General features: G+C 39.2%; 2 protein-coding genes across 2 annotated transcripts; both read right to left on the bottom strand.

The window, feature by feature from the left end:
* Positions 1–899: 899 nt before the first annotated feature.
* Positions 900–9,769, bottom strand: LOC104456088 (succinate--CoA ligase [ADP-forming] subunit beta, mitochondrial). The gene is given in 13 exon segments (XM_010070812.3): positions 900–1,317; positions 1,458–1,529; positions 2,111–2,233; positions 3,067–3,231; positions 3,711–3,845; positions 3,961–4,017; positions 4,019–4,114; positions 4,203–4,277; positions 6,422–6,499; positions 7,769–7,833; positions 8,585–8,696; positions 8,784–8,894; positions 9,510–9,769. Coding segments are annotated over 13 exon segments (1,272 nt in total). The 5' UTR covers positions 9,615–9,769; the 3' UTR covers positions 900–1,239.
* A 1,241-nt stretch (positions 9,770–11,010) lies between these two features.
* LOC104416091 (phosphate transporter PHO1) lies at positions 11,011–20,179 on the bottom strand. Its single transcript, XM_039299540.1, has 15 exons — positions 19,946–20,179; positions 19,228–19,299; positions 17,778–18,024; positions 16,574–16,856; positions 16,195–16,236; positions 15,973–16,051; positions 14,115–14,241; positions 13,738–13,856; positions 13,395–13,646; positions 13,124–13,228; positions 12,554–12,598; positions 12,043–12,192; positions 11,630–11,908; positions 11,257–11,393; positions 11,011–11,128 (listed from the first exon to the last, which is right to left on the bottom strand). The coding sequence occupies exons 1-15, from the start codon at positions 20,177–20,179 to the stop codon at positions 11,011–11,013; spliced, it is 2,289 nt and encodes a 762-aa protein (XP_039155474.1).
* Positions 20,180–27,262: the final 7,083 nt, after the last annotated feature.

The raw sequence follows: 27,262 nt of genomic DNA, 5'->3' as shown, positions 1-27,262 counted from the left end.
TATCTTATTAAAGATTTGTTAACAATAGCTCAAGATACATGGATTTGGCATTAAGGCATGGAAGCCGTAAATCGAACGAGGCTCACCCTTGCCCAAGGCCGAGCATGTTTTCCTTATTTCTGTTCGGTAGATAGCCTGTAACGCTTCAAAACTGTCAATCCTTATAGCCCCTTGAAGCAGCAAATTGCACGTATAAGGCTCCGCCAGCTGATATCGACTTCTTTAAGATTGACACTAGCCGAGCTTATCAAATGATGGTTGCGTCCACCTTTTCTAATCAAAGGGCGTGAATGAAAGTCATTCCAGTAAAAAATTGATTTTTGAAACAGAAATATTTTTTTTTTTCTATTTCTGTTCCTAGATAAATTTCTAAACAAAAATATACATGTAATAATAATACAAAATTTCTGTTTTTAAAATAAAATTTTATTTAATAACGACATAAAACTTCTCCCTTTCGGCCGACGACATAGAATGGCAACCAATTCTCCCTTTCGGCCGACGGCAAGTGACAGATGGCAACCAATAGTGGCAGTCGGCAGCAACAACAGATGGGCAATCAGCTAGCAACAAAAATAATCGATGGCAAGCGACAGATGGCGACCAATGGTGGCAGTCGGCAACAACAACAGATGGACAATCAGCTAGCAACAAAATAATCGATGAGAAAATTTTTAATTTTTCATTTCTATTCGAGAATTAGAGAAACTCATTTCTGTTCCAAACATATTTTTTGACTAAAAATTTATTTCAAAAATAAAGAAACCAAATTACGTTTCAACAGATATAATTGATTCGAGAGCATAAACATTCCCATGTGGATAAGTTATCCCTACCCACAAAATCAGTGAGAATCATGGCATGGAAACACTAGTCCGGCCAGAATCACTGTGGAAAACTATCATCACTCCAGGGCCAACTGCATATTCTCATTTCATCAAACCAACTAATGCGAAGCTTCCTCTGGTACAAGGATGGGGAAAGCAGGAAGCATGAACCACTTCGTCAGCTGAAGTTCCTATTTATCAGCAGGTTCTGTTAAGTACTAATAGCCAGGAGTAGCAAAACTCTTCTCTGATCTTCTTTATTCCACAATCTTCTCAAAAGCAAACTTTGAAAATTGAAAATTTAAATCATATATCATGTAAGCATCGGCAGAGCTCTGTTTACTTCAAGCAGATAAACCTGAGAATGACAGAATTTCTGTCCAAAAATGGTCAAGAAAAACGATGAAATCCCTCAACTAGCTAATGCTTTAACTGCCTTCTCAGCCGCATCGTCTAGGTCTTCTGCCGTGATCAATGTCATCCCGCTCTCCTACAAAATTATTCACAAACAAAATCCAAAATCCAATCACCATCTCGTGCAATTATAGAAAGAAGAAAACAAGGAAAGAAATCATACTTCACTCAATGGTGGTGCAAGGCATTGAAAGCAAACAATGGTAAAATATATACCTTTAGTATTCTCTTTCCCTGGTCCACATTTGTGCCTTCCAGGCGAACAACCACTGGTACTTTCAAGGAAACCTGGCAACAAACAGAAAGCAGAAGCAAAGATCTCAGCACTTCTGAATTTCATATCATGCAATAAAAAGCTGAAAAAGTGAAATTAGCAGCACTTGGTCTTAATATCTGGATTGGAATCTCCACAAGTGAATTCAAATGAAATCTTCAGGTATGTTTCTGAATTATTGGCTGGATTCAACCACACTAATCCAATAGGCAGAGGTGCTAGTACTAAGAAGGTACCGTGCTTGCTAGGCCTGACAACCTGTAAGCTATTACTTTTCTTTAGATTTTAAAAAATACAAAGAAGCATCACCATGGTGAACCTCTCATCAAAGGATAGGCTTCTTTTCCCCTCTCCTGGGGAATGTGGCGGAAATTTGGCTTGCTCCAAGATGGATATGAATACTAAAATCTTGGTATACGAACATTTTGCATATCAATGAACACTTTAACTTCTCAAAGGCATCATGCTATTCAAGTGTGTTCTTTAAAAATGCATAAATGCTGAACTAAGAAACTATAAGCAGAACCATAAAGTATGCAAAATAATAAAATAGAAGCCTACAAATAGTCAGTGCGTCAAACATTGCACTTCTCACCTGTTTGGCTGCATTGACAATTCCACTTGCAATGACATCACACTTCATGATACCTCCAAATATATTGACCAAGATGGCCTTGACCTTCTCATCAGATGTCAATATCTTAAATGCTTCCACCACCTATTCGATAACAAAAGTAGGAGAAAGCAGATGATAATTCAGAGAAACTAATATGGGAAAACTGCAAAAGAGAGACTTTAACAGAAAAAATTGCATGAAAAAAGCTGCAAAGCAACTCCAATTAAATGGAGCACCTACCATGGCTAAGGAAGCAAAATGCTTGCTAATGAACATTAACACAAGCAACCAAATATGTTTCACCTATGCAGGGTCTATGTGGAGTATTTCACCCTAAATACAGATATGGATCACAGCAATAAAAAGAAATCATATTGATATTCATTGTTCATCAAATCAAAGAATGCCGCAATGAACCCTGAATAGAGCCAAAATAGTAGAATTTCAACAGAAACTCAAATGCTCCAATAAGCCGTGCAGTTGTACAAGATGGAAAAGAAGAATGGAAACAGTGTGATGCTTCAAAGTTATTCCAAACAATCGAATGGTTGTTCTACTCACAGGAGGGTCTACCATGATGACTATCTTTATTCACAGTTCATCGATTAAGAATGAATTGATGAATCAGGAACCAAAAGAGCACAGCCTAAAGAGAAACCCAACGGCTCCAATAAATTGTGCACTTACTTCGTACAAGATGCAAATCAAAAGCAGAGAAACCCTGCTGCTTCAAAGTAATTATGATTAACTGAATGGTGTTCTACTTGCAGAGGGATCTAAGATTAATCATTATTCATGCGTTGGAGGAATGCTGCCTCTATATGCTATATCACAAAAAACTGAATGGCTTAATGGTTTAACATATCCTGTACATGAGGAATGCCATCCTTACAGGCTGTCCAGAAAATAGAACTTCTGAAGATGCAGTTTATTACCTGGCTCTCTGAAGCATTTCCACCAACGTCCAAGAAGTTGGCAGGAGTTCCACCATGCAACTTGATAATGTCCATAGTAGCCATTGCCAATCCTGCACCATTCACCATGCAACCAATCTCTCCATCCAAACCAATATAATTCAAATCTGCTTTTGCAGCAGCAACCTACAAATCATTGCCAAGAAATTAAAAGAAACCAAAACTTGTATCTTATTCAAACTTCCTCTTCTTTCTGACTAGCAGAAGACCCGTGTGAAATTAAAATGCATGCATTAACTAGTCAAATAAGTTGAACAAGTAAGCACCACATAGTAGAACAAGTATACTAACTGCAAAAACATAAGGAAAAATGCTTTCTTGTGATCACACCACATTGTGCCACCACGTTAATGCGCTACCCACTTTATTTGGACTATAAATTTGCCTTCTGCTCTTCCAACTAACCAGATTTACACCTATTTTCTACATCAAGCCAATGTTCTTATTCTCAAAGTGATTGCTTCAGAATTATAAAAGAAAAGAGACAGACAAACTAATATTTAAGCCAGATGTCATAAAACAAGAGTTTGCTAATGCATCAATAGCTCCAAGCAATAGGATAAAAAAGTGTAATGTCAGTGGCAGAATATATATTAAAGTCAAACCTCTCGAGGGTCTTCTTGAGTGGGATCACGGTAAGCAAAAGTCTCCTTCTGACGGTATGCAGCATTGTCATCAAAGTTCAATTTTGCATCAGCAGCAACCAATTGGCTATCAGAAGTCTCTGCAAGGGGGTTAATCTGCAAAACAGAAAATCAACTCATGAAGTACCAAATGTACCAATTCTTTGTCTTTTAATAAGTGGAGAGTATGATTAGTTTCTACCAAGGAAAAGAAGAAGAAGAATATGCATACCTCTAACAACGTACAGTCACACGCACAGAAAAGCTCATACAATTTTTTCACTTGGTCGAATAGCTGCCTTTTTATCTGCAGCCTTTAAGGCTAAACCATCAACCACCTTGGCAGCATCTTCATCAGTGATTCCTTGGAAGACATCAATTGGTACCTATATGAAAGAACAAGTCCCATCAGAAGAGGACATATGAAGCAGAGGGAAATGCTGACATATATCTAAGAAAAATAGGAAATTAAACCTTTATTATCATATCCGGATATTTCTCAGCAAGATCTTCGATGCTGGTTCCTCCCTTACTGCAGGCAATTATAATCTGCAAAATAAAGTGTGAGTGAGCTATAGATGCGCAAATAGAGGAAGCAAATCATCCTCGACACAAACTCAAAAGAAGATATGAAATAAATGCATGAGAGCAGTAAAATAGGAAGAAAAGGGAAATAATTTTCTCGTCCAGGGAAAACTAAAGCCACACAAGAGGACCTGACCGCACGGTCTTGCAGCTTCTTAGCCTTGAATGACTACTAGGAAAAAGTGCAGCAAACCAAACATTCACATAGAAGTTTGAACCAAAGTTTTGAGGCAAACACCATTGTTCCATACCATCAAACAACAGCCAAGCATTACCACTAAACACAGTCAGTTCCATGGATTAAAGCAATATTCTATTTTTTGCCAACAAAAAAATATCATAAATAGAAAAGTATCTTCAATAAAAGACACAATCAAACAAGTATGCATATGCAAATATATATATTTGTGCATACATGCATAAACAATTGTCTGAATGTATGTGAAACTAAATTTTCCCCTTATATGGTTCACAATGCAAGTACGTGGGCTTCAAAATCGATATCTCCAACTTTCTATTGTTTATCCACAGAAACCTCCCTTTCCTTTTTCATTTTTCTTTTTTGCCCATATTTCGTGACAGTTTTGTCTTTCCTAAAAGATGCCTTTGTCTTTTCAATGCCACATGTGTATTTAGCATGCAACTATTTTTTCCTTTGCACATATCTGTTCTTTCTACCTCCTCTTTATTTGCCCCTTCAAAACTATAACTAGACTACCTGATCTCAAGATGATCGTCATCTGCGAGACGGTTGTTGCCATATCACTTTACGTAACTCATAAAGGTAAGAAAGTCAACTAGATCACCTGGTGCTCGAAATCAGACAAGTCAACTATGGTATGTCTAAATTTGATGACTCAGTTTACCTAAAGAGTTAACATTTGACATGGATCCTATGCCACTCTTTACCATTCAATTACAAAGTTGCCAACTATAGAAAACATTATAAATAAAGCCATTTCAGTACACATAGTTTCAAACCCTGACTAGATTAACATCCTGTGATGACTATCAACATTGTATGTAAGCACAAGGTCAAAGAATTAAAGCAACAGTTGCATAACATTTCTTCATATTGAGTAAAACAGTTCTCCAAGAAACAGGATGTATTGTAAGCATTACGCAGGATTATTTTTGGAACAAACAGTAAAGACGTGTTTGGTAATGATTTTGTTCCTGGGAACAATTTTTTATCGTTTTTTTCTATTTCTGTTCCCGGGAACAATTTCTAAATAAAAGAACGCACTTGGTAACTATATAAAATTTTTATTTCCGGGATAGAAATGTGTTTGATAGAATTGTATAATTTTGTTGTTTCTTTTAATTTTTTAATATTTTACTATATTTTTCTCTTTTTTTTTTTTTTTCTTTTCTCTCTATCATCCTCCTTTATGGCCGGTTGCTGGCCACGGCAGTGGCCGGTGACCGGCTGGGCGAGATCCAACGAGCTCGCCAAAGGCTTGCCTGGCCACCAAGAGACTCAGCCTCGCCCAGATCTGGTGAAGCTGAGCCTCGCCGATGGCCAAGCAGCCTCGCCCAGGCGACGCGAGGCTGGCCTCGCCAACCACCACTAGGTGACGCCAACCTGGCGGTGGCCTAGTGAGGAGCTCACCTAGCCAGCGCAAGGCCAAGCCTCGCCTAGCCTCGCCATGGCTCGGCGCCCCGGCAAGAAGAGAAAAGAGAAGAAAAGAGAAGAAAAGAGAAGAAAAGAGAAGAGAAAACAAAACATTGTTCCTGGATCCCGGAGACTTTTTGTTTCTGTTCCAAATCTATTCTCAAGAACAAAAATTTTACAAATTACATTTCTATTCTTTTTTCGTTCCCCAAAACAAAAGAATAGAAATGTTTGTTTTAGGGAACAGAAATTGTTTTTGCCAAACATGCCCTAAGATGCAAAATTCCAGTTTTTCACATAAAAAGTTCTTCATATAATTAATGAAAGAAAGGAGGCAATGCGAGAACGATAAAATAGTCACGATAGTGATGTGAGAAATAGTAAAAAAAAAAAAACATATATGGCAGGATCCTTTAAAAACAAATGGCTGTATATCTCAGCCAATGAGGGAGAAAAGGAATACTAAAGAATACACAGAGAGTCAAAGACATACAGGACCAGCAGTTTTCCGATCCAGAGTGATGGCAAAGTACATCTCATTGATAAGAGAAAGCTTTTCACATATGTAAACCTGCAGAAAGAAATAATGAAGTCATGATAAATGGGAGATGCAGAATCATGAAGCAATTGAAAAGAGAAGTGCTTGAGACAGGCCCAAAACAAGAGAATACAGAACCTATAACACGAAACAGTAGGAAAGAGCTCACATTTGTTAGAATATGAATTAAATATCTAAAACAGAAAAGAAAAGCAAGTTCATTAGCCAGGTCTTAATTGTCACCTGCAATACATCTGGGTGTCCCAGAATAAAAATTACAAACCTGAAAATGCCGACTGAACTGATTGAGTCAAACCAAGAAATTCAGTTTTTCCATGTTCAGTTTTGTTTTCAAGCCAAAATTAGGTCTAATTCAGTTCATCAGGTGTAGTCCACAACAGAAACCAGAGAGAATATACAGATATGCCTTTCTGGAGCCATTCTTTATCTTAACAGGCATAAAACTACACATTCATTACTCAACCTAATGTCTTTGATTATACAAGATAGGTCGTGCTAAAGAAAGATTAGGCACCATAACCAATGTAAAGTGTTGAATCTGCTCTGTCAGATCATGCATGGCACCACAACAAGGTCGTCTAATACATAAAAGAGACATGGCTTAAAACCATGCCTTCATGTGTATATATAGTTTTCTGCTTAATTTGTTTTCTTTTTGCCTTTTGCTATTCTTGGTCGGCTACAAAACCAGAAAGAAGCAAATCAAACCGGAGTGAACCTACTATTCTGGTGTGGTTTAACCCCATGGCTTCCATGTATCCAGTTCAGTTTTGGGTTAAATAATAAGAGACCCAGCAAGGACTATAGCAAAGTCCATATCCAATCAATTTCTTTACACTCCACACACATCTGTCTTTTCACAACAATCAATTTCTCATTCTCATAGTAACCAAGAGTCTAACTGGATTAAGGGCCCCAACCCAGAAAAGATAATTTAAAGGAAAAAACAAAAAGCTCCCACCAACTCATTAGTCTATTTTTGTCATAGAAAAGCGGAAACACCCTAAACAAACGCTCACTATATGAAACTTTTAACTTTTGGTTTTCTATACTATAATAGTACTTGCAGACGTTAACCCATAGAACAAATTTGAAATTAAAAAAAAAACTATAAATGTGGCCAAAAAGAATGAGTATGTCGACACTCAAAGGAGCATCATTAAAAATTTGAGGATTCATGTCATCTAGAATGTCACGAGAATAGATATGTATACAAAATGGTAGTCAACGAAAGCAATATGTTTAAGAAGAAAAGCCTATTCAAAATTGATTATGCCCAACCTTGCTGACAACTTTCCCTTGAGGCCCAGTTTGTTTGGTCACAAGTATCTGTCCAAGCATCTTCCCTGCAACCAATGAATTTTCATGCTGAGAAGTATATATTATATACAGCAGAAAGGCAATAACAAACTTTAAATGATTTCTATGCCAAAAACATTATCATATACACAGAGGCCAAAATTAAACCCAGTTATCATCTACAATTTTTCTTTCAAGACTAAATTTATGATATTTCTTGAGTAGTATTTCAACCAAATTATCCACATGGGGATTTAACCTTACTAAATCCACATATTAATAGTTCAAATTTCTCTTGAAAAACCTAACATGTAGCTTGAAAAGCCCTTATCAGGAGCACCAAAGTGTCATCTTCTCCATTTTCCCATGTCTATATTTAGTTGTCACTTCTACAGGAATGCCCACTCCTTTCACCCATGTTTGGTTACTGGGGAGTTGATGTTCCCATTTCACCATAAGCTTCTCCCATTTCCTTCACACAATTCCAAGTGTGCCCTCACAGTTCTATACTCATAATTAATTCAACGATAATTTGGATACTTTATTACTTCCTTCTCATTCTCAAGTTATTCTTTATCGCAAGCAAACAAGGAAATTGGATGCTCATTGAACTCCATTCCTCTTTGACCAAAAAGGAAAAAAAAACTCCATTACCCCTCTCATTCCATTTCCTAACTCAATTCCATTCAATTGAATCAAATCTAGTCTAAGTGTAGTTCTCAAGCATTTTGGGCCCACTGAAGCCATACACTGTAAATTTCAGAAGACATGCTCTTTTCTTGAAGAATGGTTCCATACCAGCTATTTGGTCAGCCTCATCAGCCTTGACAATATGCACTCCACCTTTTAGCCCATTCGTGAACGTACCCAATCCTCTTCCACCAGCAAGTATTTGGCTTTTGACAACTAACTGCCAAAAAAAGTGCAAACACGAAGAATTCAGACTGTTGTTCAGGCCCTCTTGGCTCAGGTTAGCAGTTTCTGTTATTTACAATACCTCCTTTTCATTAGGAAACACTTCCTGGATTGCCTTCTTGATCTCCTCCGCAGAAGAAACAGCGACACCCTTTGGGACATTAACGCCATATTTGCTCATTAACTCAGCACCCTGAACTCAAAGTAAACAAAGCCCGTGTCAGGCAGCAGATTAAAAAGCATTAAGCCAGCATCCCCAACTAATTGGTGTAAGCCAACTGCACATGAAGAAAAGCAAAACTACCGCATCGAGCATCCACAAGATATTTCCTATAAGCCGACACATCATTCAAGAATCAGGTAGGTCGATCACAAAACCACGATTTATAAAATCTGATCAAATCTCTCTAACCCCCCCGGAAAACGCAGTATTTCAACAATGAGCAGATCCACGAGCTCATCCACCACTCCATCAAAAATCAGACACAGACACAACCGCGATCCGGGCAGGCTCCGGAGCCGTCAAACGTAAAAAAGCGCGAAGAATCGCGGCATTTCCGGAAGCAGCAAGAATCGCCATCCAACAACGAGCGCAATCGATCAAAAATCAACCGCACGCCAGCTCTTCCCTCATTCCTCTCTCTCTAGGCGAAATGCAAATAACATCAAGATGCTCGGAATCGAACACCGCGGACGCAATCTCGAGCCTGAAGATCCAGCTTCTCCGGAGAGACGCGAATCCGTCGCCGAACGAAGTCGCTCGCGGTGGATCACGCGAGGGGAGGGGGGGGGGAGAGGGAGAGGGGACCTGGTACTCGTGGATGTTGAGGCGGCGGAGCTGGTGGTGCTGGGGCTTGCCGGCCACCGTGAGGGAGTTGGAGACCAGCCTCTTCAGCAACGCTGCTCGCACCATTTTTCTTCTCGGTGGATCGGCGGGGGGAGGGGGATTGGGAAAACCCTAGAGGAGGAGTGTCGCGGCGGAGGAGATTGGGAGATTCTCCCCTCCTTCTCTTCTCTTTCTCTTCTTTCTTGGGGGGCGTCTCTTTTGATTTTCGAGCAGAGAAGACAGAGAAAAACAAGGGTTGACGCAGAGACAGAGAGAGAAAGAGAGAGAGAGAGAGAGAGTACGCTGATTGACGCTCGCGGGCGGCGGGAGGGCTAGCTACCATTTTCCCTTTTTTTTTTCTTTTTTTTTTCCTACCTTTAAAAGTCAAATATTCTTTATTTCTTCTTCATAATAACTTGACATTTTTGGGACAAAAAACAACCTGAAATTCCAATTTTAATGGTAATTGGTTTATTGTGAGAGGTAATGGCACAACTAATCCCTAAATTTTCCTTGTATTTCCTATTAAAGCCCTTAGATTTTTTTTCCCTAAATTCTAATTGAAGAGGAGAAAGGGTAAAATCGATCTAAGAAAAAGGATAAAAAAAAGGTAGAACGAAGATATTAATTCCCCGCTTGCTACTAAGAAAGTACACTTGGTAAGATTACTTGATGGTTTTATATTTACTTGCTCTCTATATAAGATTTAGAATTGCTCCCTCATTTTCTTTTAATTGTGAATTGTAAATAAATGTTTGCTTTCAATCATTGGGCAAATAGTGAAACTCAACTAATATTTATTTATTTGAGAAATGATTATGGTACATTTTTTTAATATACCGTAAGATTAACAGCTTATTCTTGATCATAAAAAATTTAATAACAAATAATTATAAATTATTGTGGAATCTATTTCTTCAAGAATATACTATTTACAAGAAATTGTTGTTCTCATAGTAGCTCAAAAATTGTTATGCTAGCAAAGTCCTGTTTATTCTAAAAAGAATTTGGAAGAAATGAATGTCGAGTTCTTTATATCTTCGCTTGTGTGAAAAGTAGATCTACTTGAAGTTTTCTTCCCAAAGTGCATGAGAAGAAATTGACAATCAAGCCTAGGTAGTCATTTGAGGTAGCATGAAAAAGCCATGAAAGGCCAAAGGGCAAACACCAAACAGACGAAACCCTAAAGCTTTCGTTTCCATGTTGGCGAGGTTTGCATGCAAGCAGCCACTTTCGCAAATGAAATCTCTGGGATTGAAAGTTCGAAACTCAAAAGAGACAATTCGTTACGTCAGCAACAACGTGAAACGTACGAATTGTTGACCTATTCAAAGTTAAAAGTCATCTGTGCAATTAGGAAATTAACACTCCATTCCTTTCTTCTTGCACTAGGATGTGGTGGCACCAGATGAAAGCACAACTCTTGATGCTCAAATTCTTGACCATCCGGCTGTGCAAAATTCCTGATCATGTTGGCTGATTGTCAAGGAATCATCCCTCCATGTGATTTAGCTCTGAGAGGGTCCATTTCGCGGAAGGGAAGCGGAACCGTCTTCACCGCTCTGAACTTTCTCACGTTGTTCAAGTGTTCGTTCTCCAATCTGCACAAGGGAAGTAGCAAACGAAAATTCAATTGCCGAATTGAGTACCTCTGTCTCAGGCTAAAACATATAAAAATTGCATGATTTGTATCTACCGTCTCTGCGTATAAAACAGAGAGAGCTTGTACCTGTAAAAATTCCAATGACCACGTCGAATGACTTCCAAAGAAGCCAAGAAGAAATCCAGCAACCTCGACTCGACCGCTCCGACATTAAAGCTCAGCACTGTCTCCACCCATGCAACCCTCAAAACTACATTCAAAGCCTGAAATGGATTTGGTTTTACGCATTAGAAACTTCTCAAGGCTAATTCATTTGAGGAAATAAGCAATAATACACAATGCGGGTGTTTATGCCATAAACCCTAAGGTTTGCATTTTTTCTTTCAAATGTTTTGTCTCTCTTCTATCGCAATCCATACGGTTGTTTAGTTCATTTTTCTCCATTTAAATAAAACCAGAATAGTTTTTCAGACAGAGAGAGAGAGAGAGAGAGACTTACAATGGAGATGTAATAGATGCACTTGTGCTTGAGAACCAAGTCGTCCCTCAGCCACAGGTTTCTCGATTTGGGTTTGAGAAACCCCCAATCCTTGACGAAATCCCAGTACAACTGATACACAGTGGCCACCACGGAGGTCACCAGGACCATACCGAGCCACAGGCAGTTGGGGTGCCTCGCGTACGTGATCCTTACCCCCACCGCCACCATCGCCGACACGTACTTCCCCATGTTAGCCAGATGGTTCGTGTCGCGTTCGTCGAACCACCTCCTAGCGCACTGTTAAGGGAAGCAATTAGAAGGGTCACTACATAATTAGATCTAAAGAAAAGGATCTTTATTTTTATTTTTTTTACTTACATATTTTTCGTAAGGATATATATCATCTAAAATAGGATCTTAATATTAATTACCTGCATGGCACGCCAATAATAAGGCAAGAATGAAATGAGGTAAGCAAGTTCTTTAAAATGCCTTCCCGATATGCACGTTTCTTGCTCTGTCTTGAAAATTCTGGCCAAGAAGTAGCAAGCCGTGGACTCTATGTGCCTTAGCAATGGGATCTACAAGCATAAAGAAAATGACTCACAAAATGAAAATATTTTCGATTTTCTATTCGTAACTTGAGTTTCATTTGAAAGGAAACTGTTTTTGAAAAGTTATTTTTCAACATTCCGATAATTGGATGACAGAAAATTAATCGAATTACAGAAAATGTCTTTCATGAATTGAAAACAAGCTTAGATTTGGGAAAAATAACTTCCCCTTTTAGCAAGAAAAAAAATCACCCTCAAACTAACCGTTTTCCTTAATAAATGATTTTCTTGAGAAATATCTCTTTTATCATAAAACTTTAGTAAAACAAATACAACAAATGCATCCTTAATTCCCTAGGACAAGTAATAATGTCATGCAGTCGATTACCTGGCTAGTGAGTTGATCAGCCAAAAAAACGTCAACCATCGGAACCTGCACTCAACGAGTTAGAAAACTCATTTAGTCAGTGACATTAGAGGAGAACTAAGGTGGAGAGAGAGAGAGAGAGATTTTAGGGTTTTGAGTTTTGGGATTAGGTAAATTCAACAACAAACAGGGGCAAGGGGCAATTTGGTTAGTTTGGGATAGGGCCTCTACATATGATGCCACTCCCGACTAAATTTGAATTAGGAAAATAATTATTTGACTAGGTATCAGTCATTACAACTTGATCCGTCACTCCCTCTCGATTATTTTCTGAGAAACAAACCTATTTTTCCCAAAATGTTAATCTGTTAGGTAGCAAATTAACACCGAATTATACAAAATCATTATACCTTTAATTTTGAACTCTTAAAAATGTGTCGATAATACATTCAGATTAAACAAGGGTGAAATATACAATTAATTTGCTAAGCGGCAATGAGGCGGTGTTATCGAATCATGATTTAACATAACTTCCAAATGTAAAAGTAAGTAAAAAAAGTTATTTAAGAAAGAGGCCATAATATTAAGTACCTTATAAAATGGAGAGAAAACTATATTGCGCATCCCACGAATGAAGCAAAATCGAGTCGAGCGGTAGAATATGTCAATCGGGCAAACCAGCACGGTGAAGAAAATCTGTGCATATTCCATAAAACCAATAAGGTCATTAACTGCCACCATATATCTTGTTACCTAAGGTTCACAACGCGAAATCAATATAACACAAGATTTGTTAACTTAAGTGATTTTCTAGTCGGGGAAAAAATGATGGGGCATCGAGAGTATGAAGCTAAATGCAAACCAGAAGGAGGACCCCAGGCATTGCATCGACCAGGCTCGGCGAGGAGCTGCTGTCCCGCAGGATAAGATCGACGATCATGGCGCCGACCACAGTGGTCATGAAGGTCATGGAGAGGAGGAAGGCGTCGCCGTACTCGAGGGCGGTGCTCGACGAGAACTCGAATATGAAGTTGTGGTTGATCCTCGTGCTCTTCCACAGGAACAGATTGCATCCGTACACGAACAGGTGCAAGCTACACAAGATGAAATACTGCCCGAAAATGGGTCCAAACCAGAGAGCATGAGATAGATCGAATTTTGCCCGAATTGGAATTGTAATTGTACAGAGAAAACATGGATCACCTAAAGACAGGGTAGACAGTTTCTATGTAGACCATGTCCGGGGTGGGATTGAAAACACCAGTTACGTGTAACCAAATTGCGTATAGGGTAAAAAATGTCAAAAAAGAAGCGGCGGACAAACCTGCAACGCAATAGATTAATTTAGTCAAATTTCAATTCGATTGACATGGAAAAGAAACCGTATATTCGTTTACTTGAAGGGTCGGTCATAAAGGTTTGATAATCAAATAAGCACCAGAAATTTGTTTTTTCATAAAAAAATCAATGGGCAAAATTCCCTGTCACAGTCGTTTGTTAACTATACAATCATCATAGTAATATATAATACAATTAGAGAGAGAGAGAGAGAGAGAGAGAGAGAGAAAGAAATTAGAATTACCAACAAAGAGAGTGCTTCTGTAAGAATCTTTGTGCTGGGGCTTCAAGAACATCATCGCCGTTTTTCTGTCATTGCTGGCGAAGTGCTTTGTGACTGTAGACTCCACTTCATTTATTAACCTCACCACCTAATTATCAAATCAAACATAATTTAATCTGTCGATACTTAAATTATGACTAAATATTTATGTCCAAAATCACACAGAAAATTAAGGACCAAACCCTAACAAAAATAATTTTCGTTTCATCAAGGTCTTAATTTTTATTTGCATCTATTAAGTTTTATTTTCTATCATCTCCCCTTATTTTACCGCGATTGGAATAAAAAAATAGAAGAAATGCATGGGGACTGAGCTTGGCCCTAGCCACCCTTTTTTCCACAGACTGAGAGGATGCCGGTTTGGTCGCACCAAGGCCAGTTGGCACGTCGAGGACCGACGGTCCAAGCACCTCCATCGACCGGCCTCCTAGGCAAAATACACAAAGAGAGAGAGAAGCTTGAGATCTGAGAGAGGGAGTTCGAGCAGAGATGAGAGTGAGTGGTGAGGTGAAGTCGCCGGTCGCCGGCACGCCTCGTGGATGTGCTGCCGTTGCCCGGTCCGAGCGAGTTCCGGCCTTCCTCGTGCATGTGCTGTGGTTTCGAGGTCTAGTCCGATGATTGCCGCGAGAGTTTCGACTCGAATCCCGGCGCGGTTGTTCGCGTTTCTCGCCCCACGGACGACGCACGTTACCCGTTTGCCGAGATGCCCGAGACATTGTGCACGCTCGCGTTCTCCGTTGTCGGTGGAGGCGTGCCGTGCGTCGTTCATACCACGCTGAAGTTGACCCCTGCGTATGCATTGTGGACCGGCCACGAAATGCCTGAGGAGGATTGGTGCGTTGCTTGTCGGACGCGTCTTGTCACGTCGTGTTTCCGCAAAACGATCGGTTCTCGGCCGGCGAAGTTGAAGGGTTGTGGCGACGGTCGCAGCCATGGACGACGGCCGCGTGACGGATGGTTACGGCTCTGACGGTGCCCAAGTTTTTTCTCTTAAAATATATATTATGCTGCCGTTTTTTCGGCGTTTGAGCTGACGGGTCTTTTTGGTCCGTCGGAAGTTGGAGTTCGCATGTGTTCTTGGAGGGCGGCTGGGTGAGCGGCTCTCGCGTGGGGAGGAAAGAAAAATAAAAGGGAACGAAAAGAAAAGAAAAGAAAAGAAAAGAAAAGAAAAAGGAAAGAAAACAGAAGGGGAAGGGGCAACATTATTATAGAATAAAAAGGGGAAAGAAAACAGTAGGGCTAGTCTCTTCTAGTCTGCAACGTGCGGGGTCGGTCGGGCCGGATCCCATTCGGGCCGGCTTGCGGGTCTCACTGACCCGGGTCAGCTTTGTTTAGTAATTAAAAAATAGCAAAAAAAAATCCAAAGATGACTTACATTTTCCAAAAAAAATCAGAAAAATGTCTAAAAAGATGGTTTTTATTCTCCCCAAATGCACGGAAAATCCTTGAAAATCTTTAAAAAAAATTCAGGGTTTAGACAAAATTAGGTACTAGAAGGCATTAGTTGATTAACTAGTGCAATCAAGTCTTCTTTCCTTAGTTGAGCAGGAGTAAAAAATTTCTCTCAATATCTTACTTAGATTTCTAATTGACTCACCTCAAATCAATTAGTAACAACTCCTATTTGAAATTGACTTGTCGGTTAAAAAAACTCAAATTATAAGTTGTGAATTGATATGCATGGGAGAGCCTAAGTTAAGCTTAATACTTAGCAAGCCATTAACCTTTAAAGGCACAAAAAAGGGAGGGCGTGATATAATCATATTCATTTACCTTAATAAAAAGTGGAAAGCATCATGGAAAGTCGAGTTTTATTTACCTTGTTTGAACTTACGAAATGTGATTCTCTCACTTTTTTAAGATAACTTGCTGATGCCCGTCTCTTTGTCACCTGTTCATTCAATAAAATCCTCCATTTTAGTTTAATCTTTTTAATCCAAGTAAATCACGCAGGCACTTAAGCTTTGCTTGTTTAAAAGTATGATCCGAATTAGGAAAATGTTTTGGTCCCAAAAGTTTTTGGCTCAGACCTTACCTTGTCAAATTTTTGAGTACCTCAGTGAAAGCCATCATATTCAAGGAGCTGCCCAAGAAAGCAAATTAATATCAGGCCTTACGCGGATAATATGTTCGAAAAATCAAACAGAATCCTATTCCATATTTACACATGAAACCCTGAATTGAGTGACTTATATGCAACATTCTCCAATTAGGCAAGCTATCTTGTGATAGCCTTGTTAATATCAATTAAAACAGATCAATTCGGGGTGCTATAAGATATAGTTTTTGGAGTAATGCCCAGGATATTAGTACTAATTGCAGAGTTATTAATTAAATTAATCAAATGATATGACAAACTAATAAGTGGAGTCTGTCGTGTATTTTGGTAAAGTGATCTTATCATAGGTATTACTCGTTACCTGTAAGTTTTGAGTAGACCAAGGCCTCTGTACAGCTCCACAAAAGCCCCTCGAATCATCTCCTCAGCATACTGGATCTTCTTCCTGTTGATGAAACCTGCTACTCCATCTTTCCTTGGGGAGTTCGCCAAACATTCCCACAGCATTGATGCCACGGCCATTATCATCCAAGTCGGCATTTTTGGCCCCACGAAACTTACCCCGTTCCTCTCGAGCACATTGGTCACATCGTCCGTCATCTCCGGCGTTCCTGTGGGGGTTTGGAGCAATTCCTTCGGGGTCTCTATGGCAAGACGACATAGAAAAGAGTCCCATTTACTTGCACATACAAATTTCGTTACCGGTAATAATAGAGTGAAAAATATGAGGATGGTCATCAATCGATTTTTAATCAAGTAATTTTTACGTTATAGTTAATACTTGAAAAAAAAAAAACTAATCTGTATCTTATAGATGAATAGAAAGATCAAAGACATCACCTATGTGGTCTTAATCAATCTCAGCCCTTGGATCTTGCTGGTCCCGTGTAGGACTCATGATATCTAATGACTGAGACAGAATAAGCTTGTATAATCCGAATGCATGTGAGAATTTTTCCTATCAAATACATCATCTTACACTCCCTTTGAAAAAATGCATGACATTAAGGATCGGCTGCGCACCATTTAATTTGTTAAAAAGAAAACTTCTACCTCGTCGTTCGTGAGGTCGACATCGTTTACTCCTCCGCCTCCTCTCTCTTTCTCTCTTCCGTGATTTGTGATGATGACGATGACATGGTTTTCTCTCTTTCATCCGTGACTGAGTTTTGCTAATATAATAATTATTAGAGTACTATGAAAATAATAGTTTATTATAAGCTAATTTTCTTTGAATAAGTGGATCCAACAACAATCTATAATTATTTGTGATTTAAAATAGACCGTTATTCTCACAGTATATTAAAGACTATTACGCAATCATTTTTCATCGTAATTTGTGATGACGACGATAAGATGGCTTCGGAACTTATCGTGACAGGCCAATCTAACTATAAACCCACGTCACAAGGTCAGCAATGCTTAGTAGATAAATTGCAACTTAATTTCACTGTACTTTGACTTTTCCTCTATGGAAAAAACTATGTCCAACCCTAAATATTCTAGATTTGTTCGTAATTATATCTACAAAACAAGAAAGCACGCTCACGCAACGGAAAAGTCACCTGGAAAATTGGATATGCCATTGGAGGATGGCCATGAAGAGTGCGGAGAGGCTATGGCGCTCGCCGCATTGAGCCCCGGAGAATTTTTCCGGCGCTCCCCGTTGCCGGGCATCTGCTTGAGGTCCAGCAGAATTTGGAGCTGCTTACGGAGTGCATCTCCTCTCTCAAGAAATTCATCCTCTCTTGACTTATGGAACTGGTTCACCTTGCTGAGCTCCTCATTCACCCTCCCGAGAAATAAGTTCACCTAATTTTACGAGATATATAGGAAACATTTATTCTCAGCAGACAGCAGGTAACTATAATAATTAATATTAGGATGAAGCTGGGGCAAATTAATGTAACTACTGCTAGGAATTCGTCACGCGCACACGCTCTGCGTAAACACTTCTCACATTCAATTTATGTTTTTTTTTTTAATTGGTAATTTTTGGTGTTTTTACTTAGTAACTGAGGGCACGTTTGGTAATACTCTCGGGACCAAGTGTTTCTATTCTTTTGTTCCAAAGAGTAGAAATAGAACAGAAACGCGTTTGGTAAGTTTTATTCCCGAGAACAGATCTAGAACAGAAATAAGAAACAAAAAAAAGTTGCTTCTTATTCCTGAACAATTTAAGAAACAAGAATCAAGTTTTTTTTTTTCCCCTTTTCTTTTCTTCCTTTTTTTTTTCTTTCTCTTCCTCCCTTCTTCCCCTAGCCAGTCACCAACCTCGGCGCCAACCAACAATCAGCTAGACAAGGCTCCGGAGACAAGGCCCGACGACCTCGTCGTGGCTAGGTGAGACTGACCTAGCCCGACCACCGTGAGGGCGAGACCCTTGCCTTGGTTAGGCAAGGCCGAGACTCACCCAACCACGGCAAGGCTCAACCTCACCGGTGACCGGGTGAGGTCGCCTTGCCCAACCAGGGCAAGGTTGGCGAAGCCTTGCCTAGTCACGGCAAGGCTCGAGGTGACCTCGTAGGTGGCCCACGAGCCTCCCCGAGGCTGACCTTGGGCCGGTCGGGCCGGTGACTGGTTGGAGGAAGCGAAGAAAAAGAAAAAAGAAAAATGTAATAAAATTATTAATAATTAAAATAAATTTTTAAATCATAAAAATATATCGGGTCGTATTAAACACATCTCTCTCGGGAACATAAATTTTGTATAGTTACCAAACGCATTCAAATGCTCAGAATTGTTCTCGGGAACAGAAACAGAAAAAAATATTTCTGAAAAAAAATTGTTCCCCAAAATGGAAACATTAACAAACGTATCTTGAGTAACCACCCAAGAAAATCGTTTAATCTCAGACAAGTATCAGCGAATGAAATCTGTCTGAGAAAAATTTTTCCTTGTAAAACAATCGTCCAGTTTTATTGACGAGTACTCTAAAGAATTCCGTGACAAATTTATTTAGATTTTGACAAAAATACCTACTGATCAGGGGACGGTACATCATTTTGTACTTACTTCGTTTTCGTAGGCTTCACGCTCCTCCCATTCTTCTTCCCCTCCATTCTCCACGTCATTCGTATTCTTCTTCTGCAGAAAATTCAGGTTGAAGTTCTTCATCTACTCCTTTTTAATGAAAAAATGAATAAATAAGAGGGTGCTTTATTCATGTGCGTTTCGTTGGGACAAGCCTGTCACTCTTTCTGTTACTCCCTCGCAATGGAATCTTGAACACATCAATCTATTATAGATACAGAGAGAGAGAAAGAGAGAGAGAGAGAGAGAAGAATAGTAAAAGCAAGAAGGAAGAAGAAGCAAAGGAAGATGGTGGGAGCACCATGACATGAGAAGATGGGGCTGAAGAAAGGGCCATGGACTCCTGAAGAAGATCAAGTCTTGATCTCTATCGTCCAGAGGAATGGCCATGGCAATTGGAGGGTCAAGCAAGCAACAATTAAGAACACTTTTCTCTCTCCCTTTTACAGGTAGCCGCATGCAACAATTTAAAAACACCACAAAACTTTCACTTCAAATGCTAAATACAAATTCACCAATAGATGTAAAGACCGATTACAAAAATAATACGACATGCTTTTGTCTGGTGTGTGGATATATCGCTCGCAGGCAACCCTTTTGCTCGAAACTTAGTAGTTTTGGTTCAGAATAGAATTTCATCGAGAAGAAAATTTTTGAGGTCCTAAGAAGGAAATCATCCGACATGCATGCTCATTTGTACCAGGGTTTTGACGGTGGTGTTAGGGGACTTTTGGAACTTGCTGGCAACTTTCTTGACCATGGAACGAATGGGTTCTAAAATGGACCAGGTGAAGTTGCGGTCGACTTGCTGAGGTTGCTTTGGTTTTTTCAAAAGCTCGATGTCCTCGACGTGCTTCTTGAGTCGCCCGTAGTTGACGAAGGCTGCCTTCCATTCTGGTATGAGCTGAGCTTCGAGCTCATTCGAGAACTTCATTTCAAGAGGCTCAAAAGAGAGACAGGTCTTGAGGAGAAGGAGAAGCAGAAGAAGAGGAGGAGGAGGAGGAGGAGGAGTACCAAATCAGGCTGTCGAAGCAAAGCAAAGAGAGCGCATGCGAAATTTTGCTTTAGGTCGGGACAACATCACTCGTGCATAGCTTGTTCTTAATGATCATCATCATTATTATTATAATGGAAAATTTATCTAAAAAGTTCTAAACCTATTTTTTTTTTTGTGCCAATTAAGTCCATCCGATCAATTTTGGCTGGAATTCGCTAACATGTGGCATAACCATCACTAATGTGGACAAAATTTATTATTTTTTAATTTTTTTTTAATTTTATAAATTATTATATATTTTTAATTTCTTTTTTTTTTTCCTCTTTTCTTCCTCTGGCCAGTCAGCAATCGCCTAGTCTTTAGTGACTAGCCAAAGGCCACAACCAAGTGAGGGTCAGCCTCACTAGCCTTAGGTGAGGGGCGACCTCGCCTCCCTTGCAACCTTTATCGAGGTCGAGCCTCATTAGGATCTGGCCAAGGGCGACCCCATCGTCCTCCGGTGAGGCTCGCCCTCGCCAGAGGCTAGCGAGGGTCAACCTCGTGGGCCTTAGGTGATCTTGCCCTTGCTAGTATCTGGTGAGGGGCAACCTTGGACGAGGCTCACTCTTGCTAGATCCCGGTGAGGTTAACCCTCACTAGTCGTGGCTTTTTATCTAGTCGCCAAACAAAGGCGACTAGCCAAAGGAAACAAATGGAAAGAAGAAAAATAAATTAAAAACATAAATAATAATTTAAAAATTCGATAAAATATTAAAGGTTAATAAAATTTGTCTACGTCGGCATTCATGTAAGCAAATTCCAGCAAAAAATTAGTTGAATGGACTCAATTAGCAAAAGATGAAAATGATTAATATTTAATTTATAAAATTAATAAAATTATAACTAAATTAATAAAAATATAATAAATTTAGAACTTTTGGGACGAGTGATCTACCATCTTCACGACTGACAATGACGTTGGCATCGCCATCACTTTTCAACGCCACTAATAATCACGCCTGAAGATATTATTTAAGAGTAGAATTTTAAAAAGCACAGTGGACAAAATCTGATTTGTTAGCCGGTCGGCGGACCATCTCTAATTTTGCCAGTAGGAATATGAGATCTACAAAAGCGAAAACTGAACTCGAGAACTGCCCTCTACTATCGACACGTTGGGGGTGACGTGACGTACTCCAAAAACGCTTATTTACATGGTTTTATTATCGTTATTATAATTTTGAAGACACTGACCGCACATTTTATAAGACAAATGTCTTAACAAACATCATGCGTTCGCAAAATTCTTTTGTTAACACAAGATGAGATCCCATGCGCAGTACTTGGGTAAATACCCAAAAGAAAAAGGTAATAATAATTCTTAATTGGTACACCATACCGCATTTATTAAAATTAATTATATCACAAAAATTCTCAAGTTGATGTAATAATGAATCCACGACAACATCCCTCTTGGATGTTTCGCCAAGAAGGTTCTTGAACAAAAAATCTTTCGGCAAAGGATGAGTCTTCAGTTTTTTTTCTAAGAAGTTGCGAATTCTAATGTAACTATGATAAATAAAGGATAAAAGAGAATGCAAAATGAAGATAAGAAAGATAACTGAAACTGAGAATTTTAAGTTTTTTGTTCAATTATGCGATCCCTTTATAATGATGTCTACCCATTTATTTATAATCAAGTACAGCGAATGATTGTTCTCTGGCTGTCATCACCTCAACTTCAAATTTCCTGAAATCTTCGGTATTGCACCAATAAATGCATTGTTTTATGTGCGAAGTCATCGGTATCAAGCGCTTTAGTAATTGCCTTTATTCTTATCATCTTGTCTCCAAGTGATAATCGGTACCGAATCGTTGCTGCCTATGATGGCGACCTCCCGAAGGAATTTCTTGTGGCCGGGGGAATCTTGATCCTGTCAACTCCCGTTGATCCTATTGAAACCTTCATTCTTGTCATTATATTTGTATCTAATTAAGAAAATAGCGTCATGGCTTAGGTAAGATTGTCGCTTTATCGGTTTGATTCAGAACTAGTCTTTACCGGCGACTAATGTTCTCGCGTCCACCCTTTGACTTTAGTGCCTCACAAAATTTTGAGCCTCTACAATGCGACCGAGGTTGCCAATTGGCTTGCAGCCCTATTGATAAAAGGGATTGGAGGGTTGGAGCTGGAGAGTATTAGGTCAATCTTTGTGAGCATTGCGCACGCACGTACATAGAAAAAAGGCGTGAGGGCGAGCGGGGTTGCCTGCATCGCTTCTCATTTTGCTGGTCACTTAACAATTTGTTGAATCGATTATTAGTGATGAGCTCAACAAATGAATTCAAGGTTGGCTTACTTGTTGTTGAAAGAATGTAAAAAATCATCGAAACAATACTTCGAATTATATAGGAATTCCATACTCCTAACTCGTTCCAATTCCACCATAGTCTATCTTGCTAAAATTATCCTTCCAATCCGTAGAACATGCAGAATTCACGAACAATCAGTCAATGTATCAGCGTCGAATCCATTTTGCAAGTCTTTATGTAGTGCTTGATTATTTGAATTTAGATTGGGATTAAATAGGACAAGGCAGGATTTGAAAACCTCTATATATCCTTTAGATTATATAAAATTCTGTTATATGTTTGGTGCAAATTATGATAGAATTGAAAATCTTTGAAAATATTCTGTCATGTCCAGCACATCAAAGGGATCGTGATTCATTCGATTCGAAAAAAAAAAGCTCTCTCTCTGACACGCTTGCTTAAACTGAATCGGATCACAGTAGCCCTTTTCTTTGCTCTCTTCATCTTCGTCCTCGTTCTACAATTTGAGATGCGAGGAAAAGTGCAACAATGGCGACAACGAACAAGTGCTCTATGGTATTCGTCGTCACGCTCTAATTATCGTCCTCAGCAGGTCCGATACGATTTTTAATTTAGGTGATTTGAGTGAGAGCTTCCTCCCCTTAATTTCAGGTACTTCTTCCTTTTCATCCGAAAGTCGGATTTGATAAAATAATTCTTCCTAGAAGTTGTGATATACTCGGATAAGATATGTCTCATACCATCTCTCTCCTCTGTCACCTCTACCCACCCTTGACCATCACCACAGCCTCCCGCCCGAGCTCTATCTTGTTGCCACCAATGACGCTTGTCGTGGTGGAGCTTGACTTGATCTTGGCTGCAGAGAAGCTTCATGACCAGATGTGAAGCTCTTCCACGGCAAAGCTCAACTTGACGGAGCTCGATTGGATCTTGGCCATGGAGGAGCTCCATGGCCCGATCAGAGCTTGATTGGACTCTGCTAAGGTGGAGCTATTGCGGTTTTTGTTCCTAAAGGTTCCTCATTGTCATTGAAAGCAGAATCTGGCAAGGGTTTTGGGAGGCGACGACATCGGTGAAGTGTCGTGGCCCTCACCCGCCACAAGCGAGGTGGATGTGGAGGCAGCAGCACGGTTCACCGGACAGCAGCGCGATTCATCAGACGACAAGCTCTGTCGCGAGTGGGAACGATCGGGAGTGGGAAGGAGAAAGAGAAGTGGGAATGGGACAGAGAGGAGAGAGAAGAGCGAGAAATTGGAAAGAGGGAGAAGAATAGAGTTGAATTCTTAGTCATGAAAACTCCAGTTCTTACCTAATATTTTCTCCTCGTCGACTTTAGATGAGAGGACGCAACCCTTGTCAGCCATTGATGGGCAAAGGTTGTGGCGCTCGCCGATCTTAGAAGGAAAAAAAAAGAAAAAAATTATTTAAAAATTTTCAAATTGTAAAAAAGAAATGCAAAAATTTATTCATATTAACATAAGCCGTTATCCTTGTTAATGATTGCCAGTTAAAAGTGTTTGGAATAACTAACTATATTGGCAATTCGTTAAATGATTTAAAACTTAATTGACAAAATAGAAATATTTATAACTGAAATAACATCTAAATAATAAATTTATAACTTTCGTTGGTGATTTTTCCCCAGTTTGAGTACAGTTTTGAAAGTATTACATCAGGGAAAAGTGTCATTTGTCTCATTTTTATGTCTTCCATTAAAGCCCTTATAATTTTTTTTCACTATTATGCTAATTAAATAGGGAAGAAAAAAAACTAACACTGACCAAAGGAAAATGACAAATAAATAAATAAATAAATACTCATTTTCTTTTCTATTAAGAAAGCGCACTCGATAAAATTGCTTAATAATCCTTATCCTTGCACTCTATGTGAGAGATTTAGAATGCTTCTCTCATTTTCTTTTATCAATTAATTGTAAATAAATGTTGGCATGATCCACACATGTAACAAGCATAGATCTTTGCGTCCGTTTGCTTCATGGAAATTAAATAATTTGAAAATTATTTTCTTAAAAATATTGTCACGACCTTCCCAAGAGTGAATTACTCAAAGAAGGTTATTGGATTACTAAGTCCGAAAACTTGGCACGGACTCTCCCAACTCCTACCAATCACGACTTGACACTAAGAAATTAACCCATTTAAACATGCAATTATACTCAATTTGGAGTCGCCACTAACCAATTAAGGTTGGTTAGAAACCCAAGTAAAATATGGGAGAATGCTTTAATTTTGCGAACCAGAGATTCAATAGGTCCAGGGATATGATTATGCTACGCTAGAAAAATCTAACGCACTTTTGGTACCTTGTCATTTTAATTTAAAAAAAAAAATTGATTAATTTTAACCTGAGCTACTAACATGCAAATGGTGGTCATGCGGGTGCACAATCAATTCAATCAACTGAAATGATAAATTGTAAGAAATTATAAACTACAACTTGATTAAGGTCCACTCTCTAAAGAAAAACTTACAAAAATGCTAATCAAAATGCATGCCTTAAACATGATTTCTAAATGACATGACACCTAATTTTTTTTTAAATGTTAATTATATGCAATCTTAATCTAAATTTGATATGCATAAGTTTTACTTTAATGACATATGAGATGCAATTCATGCGACATAATTTAAATCATTACAATATGTGTGCAATCTAATTTACATAACCCTAAATATGCATGTGCTATATGATATGGAATGTATGACGTGATAATTCTATATGCATGTTCTTTTTATGATTTTTTTAATAATTTTTTATTACATATATGCAACCTACACTAAACACTGATGACATAAATGAGATTATGTGGTGTGCATATTATGTAATCTATATAACCTAAATAACATTTTTTGTTCTTTTTTGTCTTGGTTTTATTAAAGGAAAATTATCCTAATTCTATATGAATCTTAAAAAATTAAAATGCATTGCTTTAAACATGAAATGTTTATGGACCTAAATACCTAAATCCTAGATATGACACATGATGCATGATATATGATGAACAAAAAACGATAACACACCAAAAAATATATCCTATAGAAAATTTATTAATGTAAATCAATGACATATTATCTCAATGATGCAAATCAATTCATGAATTTGCCATGAAAAGTCGAAATAATAAAAAATCTAACCCGACGTCTCGCAGCTAAATATTTTTTATTATTATGACTTAATATGACAAATTCTCTAATCGGATAATGATAAAAATAAATCAAAACAAATCAAGTTAGAATAAAAAAAAAAAACTATGAAACAGAATATTTGAACTGAATTTAGCCTAAAGGAATTACCTAGTAAGGGCACGGTTTTTGTTGCTAAAAACAGCACCTGCACAAAGAGAAAATAGAGAACAGCCCCAAGGAAAAATCACGTCTCGACGTGGGGGTGTAATTCGGCCGAGTGTGAACGACGGGAGAGAAACAGTATCAGATCAGTCGCGTCAAACTCACAGCAACATTGCTTCGTCCCGTAACAAAAGTGATAAGAACCAGTCAACGAAACCACCGAGTTGACACAAAATTGGATGGTAACTCTGGCAACAGGAACCAGCAAAGGATCTCCGGAAAACAGTGATGGCGAGCGGCTGAGGTGCAGGCACAGCGGAGGGCAGGTGTCGCGGTCGTCGGAGCTCTGGTGAGAAGTAACAAGCCTGAACCAGCAACGGCAAAGCAGCAAACCGTCGCTGGTGCAGGAGCAGCAGAAGGCGGGCGGTTCGGTGAGCGGCTGCTACGGGCGTTGCAGGTGAAGCGGGGCGCGGCAGAGGAAAACTCGGCAGCAGGGGGCGTCGCTCGGGCGTGCAGAGGAACAGCAACGTCGCAGGCAGGGGCGGCGACTTCCGGCGTCGGGCGTAGCAGAGCAGCGGTGGCGGAGACGCGCAGCAGCGGAGCAGACCAGCGATATGGACTCCGGTGGTGTCGGGCTACCGGTGACCGAATCTGGAGCGGTTGAAGCAGCTCGGGTGGTCGCTCGGGTGAGATTCGGATCGGCACAGCAACAGCTTCGTCAGGCGAAACAGAGGCAGCGTTCGAGCAGCAGGGACCGGCGGAGCGGGGGCGTCGGGGCTTCTGGCGCTGGCAGTCGGCGTCAGCAGAGGGGCAATGGTGCGATCGCGGGCCTACAGCAGCGGAGGGACCAGCGAGGAAGAAGATGAACAGCGTTTTTCCTTTTCTTCTTTTCTTTCTTTTTTGCTCTCACCTCTCTCTCTCTTGACTTTTCTTTTTTCTTTTCACTTTTGTATTCTTTTCTCCTTCGACGAAGACGAAGAGAATCCCCCTTGGTTCCGAAAGGAAACACTCGGAGTTGTTGAAGATTTTCCGATATTCACTCAACTTCTTCAACAAAAAAAAAGTGACTCCAAAATGACATGACTGTTGAATTTTTTTTTAATTCAGAAATTTTTCAAAATTTCCCTCTAATCAAATATTATCTTCTATTTCTAAAAACTAAATTTAAATTAGGTGTCAACAAATATCACTTATATTACTTATAAAAATAAATAAACAAAAATCATTTTCATCCTCCCTAAAAATATTTATACATAAATTATTGTCCTTAATGAAAACGTTATTCATCGACAAATTATTCAAGTAATACAAATAATTACTTTTAGGAAAATATATTCTAAGTCATTTATTTTTTACGGAACAAAGGCTTGTTAAATATGCATGTTTATGGAGGTATCGA

The sequence above is a fragment of the Eucalyptus grandis genome, chromosome 8 (assembly GCF_016545825.1).
Source record: "Eucalyptus grandis isolate ANBG69807.140 chromosome 8, ASM1654582v1, whole genome shotgun sequence".
Taxonomy (NCBI): Eukaryota; Viridiplantae; Streptophyta; class Magnoliopsida; order Myrtales; family Myrtaceae; genus Eucalyptus; species Eucalyptus grandis.
Note: the sequence above shows the minus strand (reverse complement) of the source record. Positions and strands in the feature narration are given on the sequence as shown.